General features: G+C 42.8%; 1 protein-coding gene across 2 annotated transcripts; it reads right to left on the bottom strand.

The window, feature by feature from the left end:
• Positions 1-683: 683 nt before the first annotated feature.
• LOC125225474 (exostosin-1) lies at positions 684-15,989 on the bottom strand. 2 transcript variants are annotated; one of them, XM_048129216.1, is made up of 10 exons: positions 15,838-15,989; positions 14,401-15,380; positions 14,107-14,308; positions 12,355-12,474; positions 8,105-8,287; positions 7,417-7,551; positions 6,071-6,192; positions 3,244-3,424; positions 2,489-2,727; positions 684-1,212 (listed from the first exon to the last, which is right to left on the bottom strand). In XM_048129216.1, the coding sequence occupies exons 2-10, from the start codon at positions 15,273-15,275 to the stop codon at positions 1,032-1,034; spliced, it is 2,238 nt and encodes a 745-aa protein (XP_047985173.1). In that variant the 5' UTR covers positions 15,276-15,380; positions 15,838-15,989; the 3' UTR covers positions 684-1,031. The 2 variants fall into 2 exon arrangements, with proteins under 2 accessions (XP_047985173.1, XP_047985174.1); XM_048129217.1 differs by having other exon boundaries at positions 2,495-2,727.
• Positions 15,990-18,488: the final 2,499 nt, after the last annotated feature.

Genomic DNA, 18,488 nt, shown 5'->3' with positions numbered 1-18,488 from the left:
TAAAAGTCATTCTGACAGTGACATTGACAGCCACAAATTCGTACACATTTTGTTACCGTAACGAGTGCACACGACGACTACATTTTGTTATTGTATCAATACGGTCGCATTGTTTGCACGCCGTTACCACGCGTTATGTCACATTTGACAGTTAGTTACTGATTTGAAGATTTTGCGACTGAAATGGTTGTATGGGTAGTTTACTAGCTCGCGGTGGGACCAGTGCCTTATACTTGTAATGTTATAAATTCGTCTATTCGTCTGTTCTTCACGCTGTATCGATTCGGATTAAGTTACAATAAAGATATATCAGATATATGTACTAGAAAAGGAAATAGGATTAATGTTATTAACATCTTTCCGAACCCTATTTCTCAATTTTAAGAGTGTACAATCCAATTGACTCAAGAATCAACCACAATTGTATCATGGAATAAGTACATTCACCTGTGGTTATAAATTCAGGCTTTAACTGTTCGTCATAGCGTTAACAAGGACAGATGTAGAGAAAGTAATTTAAGTTCACTTCCGAAGGTGCGAACATCCCATCAAAACATAAATGTGAAGTGAGAGCCATGGACTTGGCTGGTAACAAAATAATATAAAATGATACAACAACGTATAAATAAGTGTCTAGATAACTGGTTCCATTTATTATTTTATTTACAGTGCTCTTATTTATGAGCGAAATACACCAAAACTAGATAGATTTCGAAAAAAAAATTGATACACAGAACAGTCCTAATTACAAACGACGAGATCAATCTCACTGGAAGCGTAACTAAGAAGCGCCCAGCTCCATCTTCCGATCAGCGCTGGAGTCAAGGGGGTGGTCACGTGGTCGATGTGTGTGCCCAGCCCAGTCAGCCTAGCCGAAATGACAATCGTCGACGTTGTTAGTAGCGATAGATAACTAAGATAACGATATGCATTTGGCTACTTACCCAGGCCCCAGGGGCGTCACGTTGTCTATTTGCGTGGCCTAGGCTCCAGGGGAGGATCATGATCTCCATGACGGAGACTAGAAGTAACTAGGCAGCGACGAGCTCCATCTTGCGATACTTCTTGCGGAGCGTGGAGACGGGGTCCTTGAAGAGGATGGGGTCGAGGCGCAGCACGGAGCGCTGCAGCGGCATGTAGCCCCACGCCGCCGCGAACGTGTTCAGGCACGACTGCCGCTGCACGAAGTGCTCGGGGTCGCTCCATGACGACCTGCGATCAATGTGGAAGTTTGAAAAGTCAAGTATTTTCAAAATAGGTATTCTTAAATCGCCATTTTTCTATATTGACGTTTAGGGTCGAGTCGCATGAGGCTTAGAAGGCTAACTCGATTTCTTTATGTTAGTGATAGTGACTATAGTGAGTAAGAGCAGGCAAATAAATCTTGTCACATCTTTGTTACAATAGAATAATGAATATGTTGTACGTAAAAAGCCCTATGGAAAGAGCAAAAACCCCCTGGAGAAGAGGGTGTACTTACAGGTTTAAGTAAGGTCGGTAAGTGCGTTTTCACATTATCCAATCCAATATCGGATGTAGGACCCATATCCCATACACTGAAGCCGCCATCTTTGATTTTTGCCTTTGAAATCCTTCAGACATCCGATATCGGATCGGATAAACTGCCGGATCATCCGGATCATCGGAAACATCGGATGTGAAAACGCACTAAGGCGCATCAAACACCTCTGGAATTGCAGGCGCCCATAGGTTTTGGTCATTGCTTAGCATCAGGCGGGCCGATTTTTACTAAGGTAAGTTTACAGTGTAAGGGCCCATTTAGACGGTACGAGAGCTCGCATACGGGTACGAGTTTTATTACATTGCGGTATTTGATGGCTGTGCAAAATTGTATGTAACTTCAACAGCCCGCAATGTAACTAAAACCGCATGCGAGTTCGCACGCCGTCTACTCGTAAATCAGGCCTAAGTGTAGTGCGCCACGTGGCTGTTGAGCAGGATGTGGTCGCGGCTGCAGGGAGCAGGAAGCAGTCACCTGTACCGGTGGTGCTTGTAGCGGCGGCGCTGCGCCAGCTTGAGCGGCGGGCGGCGCGTGTAGTGCGCCACGAGGCAGTCGAGCAGGGTGTGGTCGCGGCTGCAGGGAGCAGGAAGCAGTCACCTGTACCGGTGGTGCTTGTAGCGGCGGCGCTGCGCCAGCTTGAGCGGCGGGCGGCGCGTGTAGTGCGCCACGAGGCAGTCGAGCAGGGTGTGGTCGCGGCTGCAGGGAGCAGGAAGCAGTCACCTGTACCGGTGGTGCTTGTAGCTGCGGCGCTGCGCCAGCTTGAGCGGTGGGCGGCGCGTGTAGTGCGCCACGAGGCAGTCGAGCAGGATGTGGTCGCGGCTGCAGGGAGCAGGAAGCAGTCACCTGTACCGGTGGTGCTTGTAGCGGCGGCGCTGCGCCAGCTTGAGCGGCGGGCGGCGCGTGTAGTGCGCCACGAGGCAGTCGAGCAGGGTGTGGTCGCGGCTGCAGGGAGCAGGAAGCAGTCACCTGTACCGGTGGTGCTTGTAGCGGCGGCGCTGCGCCAGCTTGAGCGGCGGGCGGCGCGTGTAGTGCGCCACGAGGCAGTTGAGCAGGATGTCCTCGCAGTTGCGCGCGCGGCGCACGGCCAGGCGCAGCGCGGGCGGCGCGGCGGCGTACGCGGCGAGCCACGCGCGGTGCACCAGCGCCGCGCCCGGCAGCACCAGCGAGTACGCGCCGCCCCATTTGCTGCTGTAGCCCCATGCGTTCTGTTTACAGAAACGACGACATATAATCAGTTGAATTGAAAAGTGTAAAAGACTCTGGTGACAAGTGGACACACTGGTGATTAGATTCTATTTCTATACTACTATGATTTAATAACGGCACGTCACCTCAGCCTCTTCCCAGAAGTGCGAGCGCGCCGGGTAGCCGACGATGCGCTCGGGGAACTCCCGCCACACGCGGAAGACGAAATCCATTTCATCAGCCAGCAGCGGCGCGTTCGCGTCACCGTATAAAGAGAATACGCCTGCCGTCGACACCGTCCGGAGGATGTTCGATTCGACTGTACTGAAGGTTCAAAGGCGCACCTTAGCCTCGTCCCAGAAGTGCGAGCGCGCCGGGTAGCCGACGATGCGCTTGGGGAACTCCCGCCGCAAGCGGAAGACGAAATCCAGTTCATCAGCCAGTAGCGGCGCGTCACCGTACAAAGAGAATACGCCTGCCGTCGACACCGTCCGGAGGATGTTCGATTCGACTGTACTGAAGGTTCAAAGGCGCACCTTAGCCTCGTCCCAGAAGTGCGAGCGCGCCGGGTAGCCGACGATGCGCTCGGGGAACTCGCGCCACACGCGGAAGGCGAAGTCCAGCTCCTCGGCCAGCAGCGGCGCGTCGCCGTCCAGGGAGAACACGGCCGCCGTCGGCACCGCCCACAGCGGCTGCCAGCGCGCCGACACACCCTCACTGATACCACACAATTACAAAATACCGTGTTAGTTTCGTGCAGCAGTAGTACCGTACGGTGCTGAGATAACTGACCCCCTTCCTAACAATTTGCGAGTGTGTTTAGTAAAACGTCCCACTTTGTCGATTGCTAATAACGCCGATTTTTAAGTTTATTCATATTAAGATACAAGCAAATCTCCAGTTTCTGATAAGCGACAAAGTGGGACGTTTTACTGTACACACTCACATTTATATGCAGGTTTAGTTATCAGCTTACTGTACATACGTAGGAAATTGGGAAACAACAAAACACCCAGAGCTAGGGTGTGCAAACCGGTTAACCGGTTAACCGAAAAACCGGTTAACCGAGACTTTTTGGCCTCTGTTAAAAACCGGTTTTTATAGTCTCTAACCGGTTAATAACCGAAACTGTATTTATTTCTCAAAATTTGGAAAATTAGCCATAAAAAGGTTAAAAAATACGTAATTATTTAATGTTTTGTAATAATAAAGATTTATTCATTACTTTTCATTGACAACATTATTATCTGTAATGATTTTATTTTAAAAATTAGTCCCGAGTCTATTCAATTATACATTTTATACAATACAGTAGAGTCCGGTTAGTTTATTACGACTCCGCATAGACCTAACGTCCAACCTCTTACAACGACATAAGCACAGGCATTTATTTGGTTTTCGTATGTGATAGTATGAAAGTACATCCGTTTATTACGACTCCGATTTTAACGACCAGCCGCTTTTTACGACACATTTTACACAGAATCCGTCCGTCAAGTCCGTTGCAACGACGAGCGACAACGTTTTTAGTTTTACTAGTAAATTGAGGAAACAAAGCTACTTCCACCCGAGCACGGCCCCCTGTCTTGCCTACAACAAGTAGCAAGATGACATTGTGGCCATGTAACTTTTTGGAGTACTTTTAAAATTTTAACAATTTGTTCACCTCGGGTCTAATCCTAATAAGCTAAATAGAACCCAATTTGTATTTTTCGATTGCGTATAAACTAGCTTTACTTACAAATGATGAGCAAGCACGCATACTAAAAACGACTTTTTCTAACTAAACTAGTCACAATAAAATAAGTTATTAATACTATGATAATAATACCCTGTAAATAACTTGAGAGTCTTCAAGAGGAAGTTGAAGCCATGGGCCTGCGAATCAACCGACGAAAGACTGTCAATATGCGAGTACAATCAGCTTGTAAGGAACCTTTGTTGCTCAAAAACGACCGCCTTGAATCAGTCTCCAAGTTTGTGTACCTCGGCAGTACACTGTCGTGTCAGGGAGGTGCAGACGATGACGTCGAGAGCAGAATTAAGAAGGCAAAAGCTGCATTTGCTCAACTCAAGCCTGTTTGGGATTCAAACGTGCTTACTCGTCGCGTGAAAATCTCCTCTTCGAATCTATTGTCAAGACCGTGCTTCTCTTCGTCTGTGAGACATGGAGAGTGACAAAGGGGCTGACGCACAAGCTACAAGTGTTTGTCAATAAGTCCCTCCGGTCGATCCTCCGTATCTTCTGGCCGAAACTATAAGAAATGAGGATCTGTGGAGTATGTGCCGACAACCTCCGATCGCCCAGGAAGTGGCTCGCGGAAATGGAGATGGATCGGTCATACCCTTCGGAAAGGAGCTACCAACAGCACGAGTATCGCGTTTGAGTGGCGGCCTCAAGGAGGAAAGCGGGCCCGCAAACGCCCCGTACACACCTGGAGGCGGAGCGTTGAGAACGAGCTGAGGGAATATGGACTGAGCTGGAACGAGGCCAAGGCGGTGGCTCAAGATAAAAAGGCGTGGAAGGATCTTGTGGAGGCCCTATGCACCTATGGGGTGCCTTAGGACATACAACAACAACAAATAAACCTATTGATTGAAATGTTCTAGTAATAGAGATGTAGATATTATTTTTAATTAAAAGAAATGAAATTCGTTTTGTACGACATCCAGTTAGTGCGACGTAATATCAGCTGTCCCTTGAGCGTCGTTGTAACCGGAGTCTATTTCCGTATATTTCAAACTATATTTTTTAAAAGAAAGGTAAAATGGAGATCTTGGTTTTCTTACATCAATTGCTTGTATTACTAGGGGCTCTGGGAGCTGTAGACCTTCGCCACATGCCTAGAAAACGCAAAACTGACGTCACATTCAAACCACACAAGCCTTTTTTTGCAATTTCCGCATTTTACAAAATTTCCAAAAACTGGAGAAAAATGATCTTCATCGTGCAAGTAATACCTGCTACGATATCATTAACATCAGAATTCTTAAAGGTAATGGTAATTATTGCGTAGTACGGCCATTTACTAAAAATCCTCAAAACCGGTTAATAACCGGTTAACCGGTTTTGAAGGAAATGTCTCGGTTATTAACCGGTTTTTTAAGTTAACCGGTTTTTGCAAACCCTACCCAGAGCAGCGAGTACTGTAACTTAGTATGGTGTGATAAACAAAATTGAATCTTATATCCGAGCAACAAAGATGACACGATAATAATAAGTTTATCATTATTATATGTGTCCGCGGAAGTAAACACGTCCCGCTTTGTCGTTTGTTAAAGACGCTTTTTAACAGGTTATTTGTAATACGATACAAGAAATCTAAAAACTGGCTTAGACTATCTGTAGGTAGGTATAGTTACCCAGGATAGTGCGTGGTGGCGTCTATGACGAGCACGGGCAGGGGGTCGCGCGGGTCGCCCGCGGCGCGCGCCAGCGACTTCAGCGAGGGCGCCGCGCGGTCGCTGTCCCACACTATTACCACCTGTTGGACAATTACACAATTTGTATTCTCATTTTCAAACACTTGGCATGCCAAGTGTACAGTGAGCTGCGAAATTGCATAGAGTGATTATGAATGAATTCATTGACTAATTCGAAAAATTGTGACATGGGGAAGATGGGGGCTGTTTCTGACGTAATTCATGCTCATCCATTAACCGAGATGTAGTGCCGGTATATTTATTTATTTAATTTTTATTGCACAAAAGAAAAATCTTGCAGTACAAAAAGGCGAACTTAATGCTTTAAGGCATTCTCTACCAGTCAACCTCGAGGCGTATACTCCGTAAGTACTTCGAATCTCAATTCTGCAGAAATATATTTAGATTTAGAGCAAATTAAATATTGGAGAAACAGGTTTACAGAAAAAATTGATGACGATAGGGACATTAGGGCCTCTATGTAGGTAGGTAGGTAGGTACATTAGCGGCGGTACTGTAGCGCTGTGTGTGGCACGTCGGGCGGCTGTGCGTATGTCGGTCACCTACCTTCTCCGCGTGCTCGCTGGCCGCGGGCGACGTGGCCTGCACGTACAGCAGCGCGGCGTGTGGCACGTCGGGCGGCTATGCGTATGTCGGTCACCTACCTTCTCCGCGTGCTCGCTGGCCGCGATGCTGGCCAGCAGGCGGTGCAGCGCGGGCGACGTGGCCTGCACGTGCAGCAGCGCGGCGTGGCACGCCGGGCGGCTGTGCGTATGTCGGTCACCTACCTTCTCCGCGTGCTCGCTGGCCGCGATGCTGGCCAGCAGGCGGTGCAGCGCGGGCGACGTGGCCTGCACGTACAGCAGCGCGGCGTGTGGCACGTCGGGCGGCTATGCGTATGTCGGTCACCTACCTTCTCCGCGTGCTCGCTGGCCGCGATGCTGGCCAGCAGGCGGTGCAGCGCGGGCGACGTGGCCTGCACGTGCAGCAGCGCGGCGTGGCACGCCGGGCGGCTGTGCGTATGTCGGTCACCTACCTTCTCCGCGTGCTCGCTGGCCGCGATGCTGGCCAGCAGGCGGTGCAGCGCGGGCGACGTGGCCTACACGTGCAGCAGCGCAGCGTGTGGCACGCCGGGCGGCTATTCGTATGTCGGTCACCTACCTTCTCCGCGTGCTCGCTGGCCGCGATGCTGGCCAGCAGGCGGTGCAGCGCGGGCGACGTGGCCTACACGTGCAGCAGCGCGGCGTGTGGCACGCCGGGCGGCTGTGCGTATGTCGGTCACCTACCTTCTCCGCGTGCTCGCTGGCCGCGATGCTGGCCAGCAGGCGGTGCAGCGCGGGCGACGTGGCCTGCACGTACAGCAGCGCCGTGAACGACGTGCCCGGCGTGGGCGGCGGCGCGGCGTGCGGCACGTCGGGCGCCTGTACGTACGTTAACAGTTACAGACAATTTCATAGCTAACAACCGAGGCGTGCCTAGCACTTAAACTAATCGAATGCACGATCTATCGACTAGGCTAGGAGGATCTACTCGTCGTGTAATGAACCAAATGTGTTTTCGACTACAAGAGTAGCTAAATCGATACATCTGTCTCGGAAGAACACAATCAATTTGTGAATATTGTTAGCTGTTCATTAACGAATGGCATCGGCAATGGTGCGAAGCGGCACCAAAGGAAGTCGTCAGACTCTGTAGGTATTACCTACGCTTCATATCAACAGCTCTTAAATCAAACATTTCAGTAACAGAACAATATAGGTATAGGTACCTAAATACGTATTACTACGAATTAAAGAGATATCAACGCACGTGCTATTTTGCTAAGTTTCAAAGTAAAGCGTTTAGTGCGTTTTCACATTATCCGATCCGATATCGGATGTCGGAACGATATCCTATACATTACAGGCGCCATCTTGGATTTTTTCTATTGAAATCCTTCCGATATCGGATCGGATAATGTGAAAACGGAGTTACCTGCAGTGGCGCGGGCGGGTCGGGCGGGCGGCGGGGCGCGGGCGGCGCGGGCGCGGCGCGCGGCAGCTGCGCGCGCGAGTCGCCGTACGTGGCGGGCGAGCCCAGCGCGCCCGGCCAGCTGTTCCACACCAGCGCCTCGCGCCGCCGCGACGACCGGTGCATAAGCACGCGCTCGAATATTATCTGATCACACAACAAACTTGTTATGCTGTCACCGCTCTGGGCGAGACTTAAAAAATCGTGATTTCTACCACATAATTATACCTAAAAATCATGCCTGTAATAAGGACTGATTCGTAACGAATTTGCCAAATTCAGAGTGATTTTTCTTGGATCATTTCTAGCTTACTTTAAATATACATTCTACTATTCAAATTGCCAGAATCACAAAATTATTATGTTAAAATCATGTTTAAAAGCTTGCATTTAAAATAAATGATTTTTCCCCTCACTAGCTCGGAAACACGTATTTTGTCCTTTAATACCAGCGGGTATAAACGCATTTTATCCACTAGTGGGTAAAGTAAGTTGACCTTGAATAAAGTCAAATTAACTGCTTTAAAATTGATAAAAGTAGGTGAATCTAGTAATAAAGATGATTTACCACCTGTGGTACTACTGGAAGCAGTGATAAACGCATAGTTTCCTCGCTATAGTGAGGGGAAAAGTTTTGTGTTACACTCGGGTGCAAATGTATTTTACATCTCGTGTGTTAAAAAATACAACTCGTAAGTTCAGGATTCTATTACCAGCGGGTCGAATCCACTCGCTTCGCTCGTGGTTCAACTATAGAATCCTTTCACTGGAAGCAGTGATAAACGCATAGTTTCCTCGCTATAGTGAGGGGAAAAGTTTTGTGTTACTCGTTTTTCAATTCCACACTCGGCGTTAAAATACAACTTTGTCCCCTTGTATAACAAATAACTATTAAATGCAAGCTTTAAACACATTTTTTTCGTCAGGATCGAATCAGCTCGTGATTCTGAGAAGAATGAGCCCAAACACGTCCAGATCTGGTGAAATTCGATATTGGGGATTTAATTTGGAAAACGCCCTTTTTTTTATAAAAATATTGGGGGACACCTTACACAAATCAACCTAGCCCCAAACTAAGCAAAGCTTGTACTGTGGTGCGAGGCGACAATATACAGTACTGGACAAAATTCTTCATACACCGACATATAAAATAAACTTTCTATCATAATTTCTTTACCCTTAAACTTAACATCACAGTTGTATTGGAAAACTTTTAACTAATTTCATGGCGTACAACATACAGACAATAACATATCAATGATCGTACAATTATTTTTTTACATGAGTATAAATATAAATATCAGTACTTTTGGCTCTGGACGAATTTGATCATACAGTAATTAAAATACGAATGAAATGCAATGTAGTAGTGTGTATGGCTGTCATCTGCTTTAGATATCGCTGATTGTCTCGGAGGAACATTTTATGTTAGAAACTGAAAGTATTTATCTAACCCAAGCTTTTTCCTGTGTGTCTACTGAAGTAGGCAAAGTGGGTATAATTCAGAATGACATTTGATATTTTCTTTATTTTTCCAAAAACTTCCTTAAATTTTGGCTTGGATTGATGACATGAGACTATGTTAGCCATTCAAGCTATTCATTCCTATTAATCATAACAAACGCATGAGATATACATACTGGTATTATCTTTCAGCCATCGCCCGTCTGAATATATATGAAAAGATGACTGAAAGAAAATACTAGTATGTCTATTTCATGCGTTCGTTGTGATTCATAGGATTAAGTAGCTTCAATGGCTGACATAGTCTCATGTTATCAATCCTAGCCAAAATTTAAGGAAGTTTTTGGAAAAACAAAGAAAATATCAAATGTTATTCTGAATTATACCCACTTTGCCTACTTTAGTAGGCACACAGGAAAAAGCTTGGGTTATATAAATACCTCCAGTTTGTACCTGAAAATGTTCCTCCGAGACAAGCAGCCATATCTAAAGCAGATGAAAGCCATACACACTAATACATTGCATTTCATTCGTATTTTAATTACTGTATGATCAAATTTGTCCAGAACCAAAAGTACTAATATTTATATTTATACCCATGTAAAACAATAATTGTACAATCATTGATATATTGTTGTCTGTATGTTGTACGCCATGAAATTAGCCAAAAGTTTTCAACACAACTGTGATGTTAAGTTTAAGGGTAGAGAAATTATGATAGAAAGTTTATTTTTTTATGTCGGTGTATGAAGAATTTTGTCCAGTACTGTACATATTTATATAGATATCATACTTACATAAACATCCATGACTCAGGAACAAATATCTGTGTTCATCACACAAATAAATGCCCTTACCGGGATTCGAACCCAGGACCGCGGCTTAGCAGGCAGGGTCACTACCGACTAGGCCAAACCGGTCGTCGATTCCATTTATGATTATATAGGTAAATTCTACCAGCCAGCTTAAGACATCAAGTTAAAATTTGTATGAAATTACTTTGCACTCATGTGGATAAAATGCAATTTTGCTATCTGTTTTCGAATAGCAAAGTAAGCCGTTACCAGTTGGTGTGGTGAAAAATGTTTTGTTTAACCGGCCAATACCCCCTCCCCGCGAGCGTACATGTAAACTGTTTTTTTTGAAACACAAAATTTTTCTTTTGAACTATAAAACATTACAACACCAACGTGTGATATATTGTTGGATAGGTATTTAAAAATGAATAGGGGTTTACTAGAATAATTTTTTGATATAATGGATATTTTCGGAAATAATCGCTCCTAAAGTTAAAAAAAAGTGTGTCCCGTCCCCATAACTTTTGAACCATATGTTTAAAAAATAAAAAATATGAAAAAAATCACAAAAGTACAACTTTATAAAGACTTTCTAGGAAAATTATTTTGATCTTTATAGGTTGAACAGTTTTTGAAATAAATACGGGTAACTACGGAACCCTACACTGAGCGTGGCCCGACACGCTCTTGGCCAGTTTTTTTTTAGTGGACCGATTTTCATGAAACATGACTAAGAACACTTCCGACTAATTCAGTTTTCAAACAAAAAAAAACTAAATCTAAATCGGTTCATCCATTCGGGAGCTACGATGCCACAGACAGACAAACATCCCGTCGTTTTTGCGGCGGGGGTTAAAAATATAATGTTACAGCGTGCTATAAGTATCGTATTTTGAGGTTAGACATGAAGGGTTAAGTTTTCGATGCACTCGGCTCACCGACCCGCTCGTGACAATAAATGAATACGCGACGCCACTATGTATTAAAAACATATATATAAACATTTGTTAGTCGTATAACTCGAAATCAAAAAATCCTTGTAGCTTTTCACCTATTCGCGTTTTGCCGCGATAGCGTATTTTGTTGTAGCGTGTAATATCGATAGTATATTTTGTTACTCGCATATATTTTCAATAGATTTTTACAACAGTAGCAGATTTTAATGTAGCGTTTATCACTAATAGCCTATTCAGTTAGCCGCAAATATTTTTAGTCGCATTTTACCTGGGTCTCATACTATTGTATTAATGGTTTAAAAAAAAGGCTATATCACTGGGATATAATACGTTGTCAAATGGACATATATCAACATCAACATTTGCATTAGTAATATAATATTTTATTAGTAATATCAGTGATATGCACAACGAGGTTATATAACCAGGAGAAAACCTACAAATGCGAAATGCATTTGCAAAACAAAACTAAAGTGCTAAAAAAAAGGAAATATCACAATGTCTAATAACGCATTACAAACAAATATCTATTGAGGTGAAAAGCGACTACAGTGAAAAAAGGCAGGATAATAAATATACTATGAATTTTATACACAATTGTAATTGGCGACCAAAAATCATACTACAACAAAAAAATATTGTTCAGAAATTTTGAGATCGCGGCAAAACGCGAATAGGTGAAAAGCTACAAGGATTTTTTGATTTCGAGGTATACGACTAACAAATGATATAAATATTTCGCGTATAGACAAACAGGTATATAAATAAAAAAGTATATTATTTCGAGAACAATTTGTCACGCAAAGGATCTCGGTCTATAAACCATGGGCTCGAGCTCGGCGAGGCGCGTGCTCACATGCGTGAAGGCGTAAATTTCCTTTCGCAGTTCGTTCCGTATGAAACCCTCCTTGGAATGTGCATTTAAGTAGGTTTTAACCTTCAATATACTTACCTCAAGATAATTACAAAACAGATAAAACACCAAGTAAATACTTACTTCAATTGTTGTAAAGACAATTTTTTCTATGGAGGAAAAATATTGCTCCCATAGTAATTGAGTTTGCTGCCGCAGCGCGAGGATGCGCTCAGGCGACACCGACCGCACCAGTTCCGGCACCTACCAGGAGAAATACACGAAATTATTGATTGGTGACTTCGATTTAACCTTTTAGTATATGACATAAATATTATTTGTTTAAATTTTAACTGATATAATTTTTAAGAAAAAAAAACCGCCTTCCTTTGGGGTTCTGGTGATAAATACTTTCAAATGTTGGATTATGTTATCAATTTGTCTGTATATTTTTTAATGTTTGTTATTCGATATCTCCGTCATTTCTGAACCAATTTTGAAATCTGGATGATTCTGAAGTACTTACAGATGAGAATGATTATCAGAACGGAACAGGAACCTAACCAGGGGCGGCTCACTCTTCATCAGCAGTTCCACTGCACCAAATGTCACTGTTCTGGACGTAAGTGCATGCTGTTCTTATAAAAATACCAAAGTCACTATAAGTGTGCCGTTCAGATTTGAGGAGTTCCGTTCTGACCATCATCAGCAATTCCACTGCACCAAATATCACTGTTCTGGACGTAAGTGCATGCTGTTCTTATAAAAATACCAAAGTCACTATAAGTGTGCCGTTCAGATTTGAGGAGTTCCATTCTGACCATCATCAGGAGTTCCACTGCACCAAATGTCACTGTTCCGTACGTAAATGCATGCTGTTCCTTTAACAACACAAAAATCACCATATGTATGCCTTTCAGATTTGAGGAGTTCCCTCGATTTCTCCAGGATCCCATCATCAGAACTGGGTTCTGAGAAAAATGGGACCAATCTGTATGCATATACATTAATTAAAAAAAAAATTTTTCAAAATCGGTCTAGTAACGACGGAGATATCGAGGAACAAACATTAAAAAAAATAAAAAATAAATAAAAAAAACATACAGACGACTTGATAACCCCTTCCTTTGAGATTTGGAAGGCGGTTAAAAACAAATACCCGCCAGAGACTTGTATTTATAACGGCCATATATTAAACTGTAGGTGGTAAAGACATTTTGCCAAAGTCTGAAAGTTAAGACGAAATAGACTCGAATCGAAACGAAATAGAATAGAATCGAATCTTCATATATTTATTATATCTGGGCAACCGAGCTTCGCTCGGTTCTGTTTCGTATCCTTGACATGTGTCGCCATCTAGTTCAAAAATGAATAGTACCTACATCGAGCGAAAGAATTCTCAGCCTTAACAACACAACTACTCCACACGAGATGGCGCGCATTTCGCCACAAAAACTCAAATAGTGTATTTTCTATTCGTTTTAGCCTTGACCTGTGTCGCCATCTAGTTTGCAATAAATAGTACTTACATCGACCGAAAGAATTCTGTCTTAACAGTACAACTACTGCACACGAGATGGCGCGCGAAGAAAAACGCATGAAAACTCGAAAATTCGCGTTTTCCGGGACCTAAGGATAAGTTAGACCGATTTTTCACCCCCAAAAACCCCCACATAACAAATTTCTGCGAAATCGTTAGAGCGGTTTCCGAGATCGTCAGTGTAAATAAATATATATATAAATAAATAAATAAATAAATAAATAAATAAATAAATAAATATACAAGAATTGCTCGTTTAAAAGTATAAGATAAGTTATAACTTCGTACTATATTAGCGGCGACGGTGACACGAGCACGTTCAATGAAATTTCCAATTGGTTATAAGGTTAAATGACCTGCAGGAGTAGACGCTCGTCGGCCCAGATGACGGCACGGCGCCAGTCGATGCGCTCGTCGAAGGGCAACCGCCAGCTGTTGCTTAGCAACACCGGCACGCAGCCCGCCGCCAGCGACTCCAGGAAGCGGTACGAGCCCAGACGTCTCCCGCGAGCCACCAGGCAGAAAGTAGAATTTGCTAACAGCTGCTCATAATCAAATCTGAAATATTCATTGTTTTATAAATTTTTCAGATCTTTCATAGATAATACCTAATATCAGTTAAGATGATGTGCTAAAATAGGTTAGCTTACTTATCATATTCTCGGTTATCTTCATCACAACGTTCATCTCTTAAATGTTTCCATGATTTACCATGTCGGCATGTTGTAACCAAAACCATGTTATTACCATCATGTAGATGCCACAAGGAATTTCTGGTTTCACTGCCTATCCCATGTACATAACGTTTACCCTTAAATGCCAGTAAATGCCGTCTTGGTGCAGGGAAGGGATTAGCTGTGGCAGCAGCAGGAGCTCCACCATGTTCAGGGTGTTCCTTGTGGAATAATGGAAGGGAAATATCAAATCCTTCACGAAAAATTGATTCAGATGCACTAGCGCGTGCCAGTATAGCTTCACCAGGCTCAAAACCTAAAGCACTTTCTGAATAATCAGGCCAAGTACCAGCATATAAATTAAAAATCAAATGGTTACGGCCGTTATTCCAATATGGAAGCCTAGACAGGCGTGCTGCTACATCTGGGGCATGTTCGGGTGACAGCGGGTCAGCATCCAGCGTGTCCACAGCAGGCAAGAAAAGACATGCTTCATTTGGATCCCTTGTGGCATATTGAGATTCTCTTATTACTGATAGCACTTTTCTATATGATGCACTAACAGGCCCATCAGTTGGGTAGACATAAATTTTAGGATCAGTTCCACACTTTGTGAAATCAAAACAGGTTTCCATGCGACAAGGCCTTGGAGCAGAATGTGGTCTTCTCTGTTCTCTTGGAGGCATTTCTGCCAATTCATCTAATGTAGCATATGAAGGCAGTTGATCCAAATAACTGCTCTGCGCTGCATCTGATTTTATATGTTGACTGCTGAAGTATAAATATATTAAAAATGCACAAGATATAATAAGTATCATATATCTCTTCTTTGCCTGCATTTTATCAATCATGAGGCTGCAGAGTTGAAATTAGTGTTTTAATATGTTATTGACAAGGCATACTGATAAGATCATCCTCAAATTTCCATGAGACCCTATTGTTGCCAGTTGTAATGCCTGTAAAAAAGAAAACATTTTTTGTAAGTTTTTGTATTTGTACAGTAGTGTGTAAATTAGTATACTTAATTTTTTTTCCACCAAAATTTAAAATAATATAACTCAATAAGTAAAATAACTAACCCACAACACATCATTAAATATTTTGCTTTGGGTACACTTTTGACACTGAATTACACATATGTACATACTCAGTGGTATAAACAAAAGAAATGAAGAAACTGATTAGCAAATTAAAGGGTTCCTTGTTTTCACTTAAACAGGAAATAAACAAGTGAATAAAAACATACATTGCAGACTAATGATATACTTTAGGAAGAATAGGAATATTTACATTTTTTAAGTTGTACAACAGATTTTGAGCGATTTATTACTTTAACTGTTAAGTAGGCTATATAAATATCATATTAAAAGTAAGATTTTTTTTGAACCTGTAAATGTGTTAGCGCTGACTTACAGTTTTATTGAATTGTCCAATAACGGTATCTTGCCCATGGTTAATTTTAAAGCATACACTTAGAGAACACTTCAAATAAACATTGCATTGGTAAATAGCCAGTTAAGAAGTTCGAAAATGAATTGAATAATATTTATTTATTTATTTTCCTTGATTCAGCTAACTCTAATTGAAATGAAATATGTCAAAATTGTCAAAGTACAAGGTCAGGAGAAAACGGAAGTGTAGAGAAGATCATACACCACTCCGTGCTGTTCGATAGATAACAGACGATCGTCCCGTACCGTGACCGTGGATTTTTTCACGTAAGTGAGATCGACAAAAAGTTAATTTTCTCTTTCTCGAGGTGCGGTGCCGTCGTTTGTTATTTTTAGTTACTACCACAAACTACTAAGAAGATACTACGTGGTTACTACTCTCACTTAAAGCCCTACCAGACTAAGGCTCCCCACAGACAGTCTTAAAAATTCATAATCTTAAAAAAAACTTGTATGCAATCTGACAGTTCAAACTGACACTGACAAGACACTGACAGATCTGAACTGTCAGATTGCATACAAGTTTTTTTTAAGATTATGAATTTTTAAGCGCTTTTTTTTTGTCTGTGGGGAGCCTAAGGCTCCCCCGACAGACAAAAAAAAAAAAAAAAAATGCAAATTGATAGTTCAAACTGTCAGTCAATCTGTCAAAAAATTTGCATAATCTTTTTTTTTAAGAATGAATTTTTAAGACTGTATGCAAATTCATAATCTTAAAAAAAACTTGTATGCAATCTGACAGTTCAATCTGTCAGTGTCTTGTCAGTGTCAGTTTGAACTGTCAATTTGCATACAATTTTTTTTTAAGATTATGAATTTTTAAGACTGTATGTGGGGAGCCTAAGACTCCGCGCACACGGGCGACAAAGTTGCTCGGCGACTTTCGTATTTGTATGAAAAGTTGCGTCGCCTCGTGTGCGCACCTTCATACTAGCCCATAGACCGAGCGACGGAGACAAAACAGTTTTGTCACCCGTGTGCGCGAAGCCTAAGAGAACGCGCACACGGGCAACTTTTGGCAGCGACTTTTTTGTCGTTCACATCATCGGTATATGGGCTAGTTTGACAGTGCGCCCACGTTGCGACGCAACTTTTTGTCTGCGGGTTCGGCGACAAGCCTGCGACGCAACTGTTTCCTTCCCTATTGGTTTCAATGCAAGTGCGCACACGGCGACAAAATAGCCGCCGGTCGGTTGTCATTTTGACAGTTATCACTCAACCGCCGGGGCGAACGGATTTAGATGGTTTTATTTATATATTTACGTATATCGTCGCACGGGGTCCGGAAGCCGGTGCCTGCCACTTAACAGCTTGTTTTTCCCAGAGTCCGGCTCCCGGCGCCTGCCACATGACCGCGCCACTTCTCCCCTATGCAACTTGTAGCTCTGCGGGGCTCTGCCACCTGAGGGGTTATTCGAAAAAAATATAATTTTAAATGCCGATTGTTGAAGTCGACATTGATATCTTTCGTTTAATTGAAGAAGTAGAGGAAATACCGACTTTATATGACAAGAATTTAAAAGAATATTCCAACAATATTGAGAAAAACGATGCCGGGTTGTAAAATTCTAACCAGTTCATCAAAACACTCATTCTGAAGTACCAAAAATTTTTTTTTGGCTAGGCTCTCAATTTCATGAAAAAAGAAAAACCGGCCAAGAGCGTAGGCTCTCAATTTCATGAAAAAAGAAAAAGTTGCGTCCATAGTATCTTCTTAGTAGTCTGTGGTTGCGTCGCTGTCGTTCCCGTGTGCGCACCTTGGAAATTGTCGCAAGGAGTGACGACAGAGACAATAAAGTCGTCGAGCGACTTTGGCTTCCCACAGACAGTCTTAAAAATTCATAATCTTAAAAAAAACTTGTATGCAATCTGACAGTTCAAATCTGTCAGTGTCTTGTCAGTGTCAGTTTGAACTGTCAGATTGCATATCAGGTTTTTTTTAAGATTATGAATTTTTAAGACTGTCTGTGGGAAGCCTTTGACTCCGCGCACACGGGAGACAAAACTGTTTGTCTCCGTCGCTCGGTCTATGGGCTAGTATGAAGGTGCGCACACGAGGCGACGCAACTTTTCATACAAATACGAAAGTTGCCGAGCAACTTTGTCGCCCGTGTGCGCGGAGCCTTAAAAAAAATTTGTATGCAAATTGACAGTGTGTTGACAGTTCAAACTGACACTGACAGATCTGTCAGTGTCAGTTTGCAGACAATTTTTTTTTAAGATTATGAAAATTAAGACTCGTCTGTTGCCGGCCTTTGTCGCCCGTCTGCGCGGGCCCTAATTTTATAGTTTGATAATCGGTTATGCCCACTACGCCTATTTATTTTTCTTTTTTTTTTTTTTTAACACTACGCCTATGGCTCCCCACAGACAGTCTTAATGAAAATGAAAATGAAAATGAAATATTTATTTTTCAAGTAGGCATATGCAAATATGACAGTTCAAACTGACACTGACAAGAACCCTACGCCTCAGCCTCGAGAAGATTTCAGTCCCCCTCAGTTGGGAGGGGGTATCACTATGGGACCGGCAAGAAACTTATGAATTTTTTCAAGACATTACATCTTATAACTAACATGCATTAAATAACAAGATACAATTTAACATTTGCAA

The sequence above is a fragment of the Leguminivora glycinivorella genome, chromosome 4 (genome assembly GCF_023078275.1).
Source record: "Leguminivora glycinivorella isolate SPB_JAAS2020 chromosome 4, LegGlyc_1.1, whole genome shotgun sequence".
Classification (NCBI taxonomy): Eukaryota; Metazoa; Arthropoda; class Insecta; order Lepidoptera; family Tortricidae; genus Leguminivora; species Leguminivora glycinivorella.
Note: the sequence above shows the minus strand (reverse complement) of the source record. Positions and strands in the feature narration are given on the sequence as shown.

Bases quoted from the DNA above. Each gene is read 5' to 3' on its own strand.
- LOC125225474 (XM_048129216.1), bottom strand. From the start codon at position 15,275: ATGATTGATAAAATGCAGGCAAAGAAGAGATATATGATACTTATTATA. The intron at 12,475-14,106 runs GTCATTTAACCT...TTCTCCTGGTAG, and splicing joins ACGAGCGTCTACTCCTGCAG to GTGCCGGAACTGGTGCGGTC. The intron at 1,213-2,488 runs GTGACTGCTTCC...CATTGATCGCAG, and splicing joins TACAAGCACCACCGGTACAG to GTCGTCATGGAGCGACCCCG.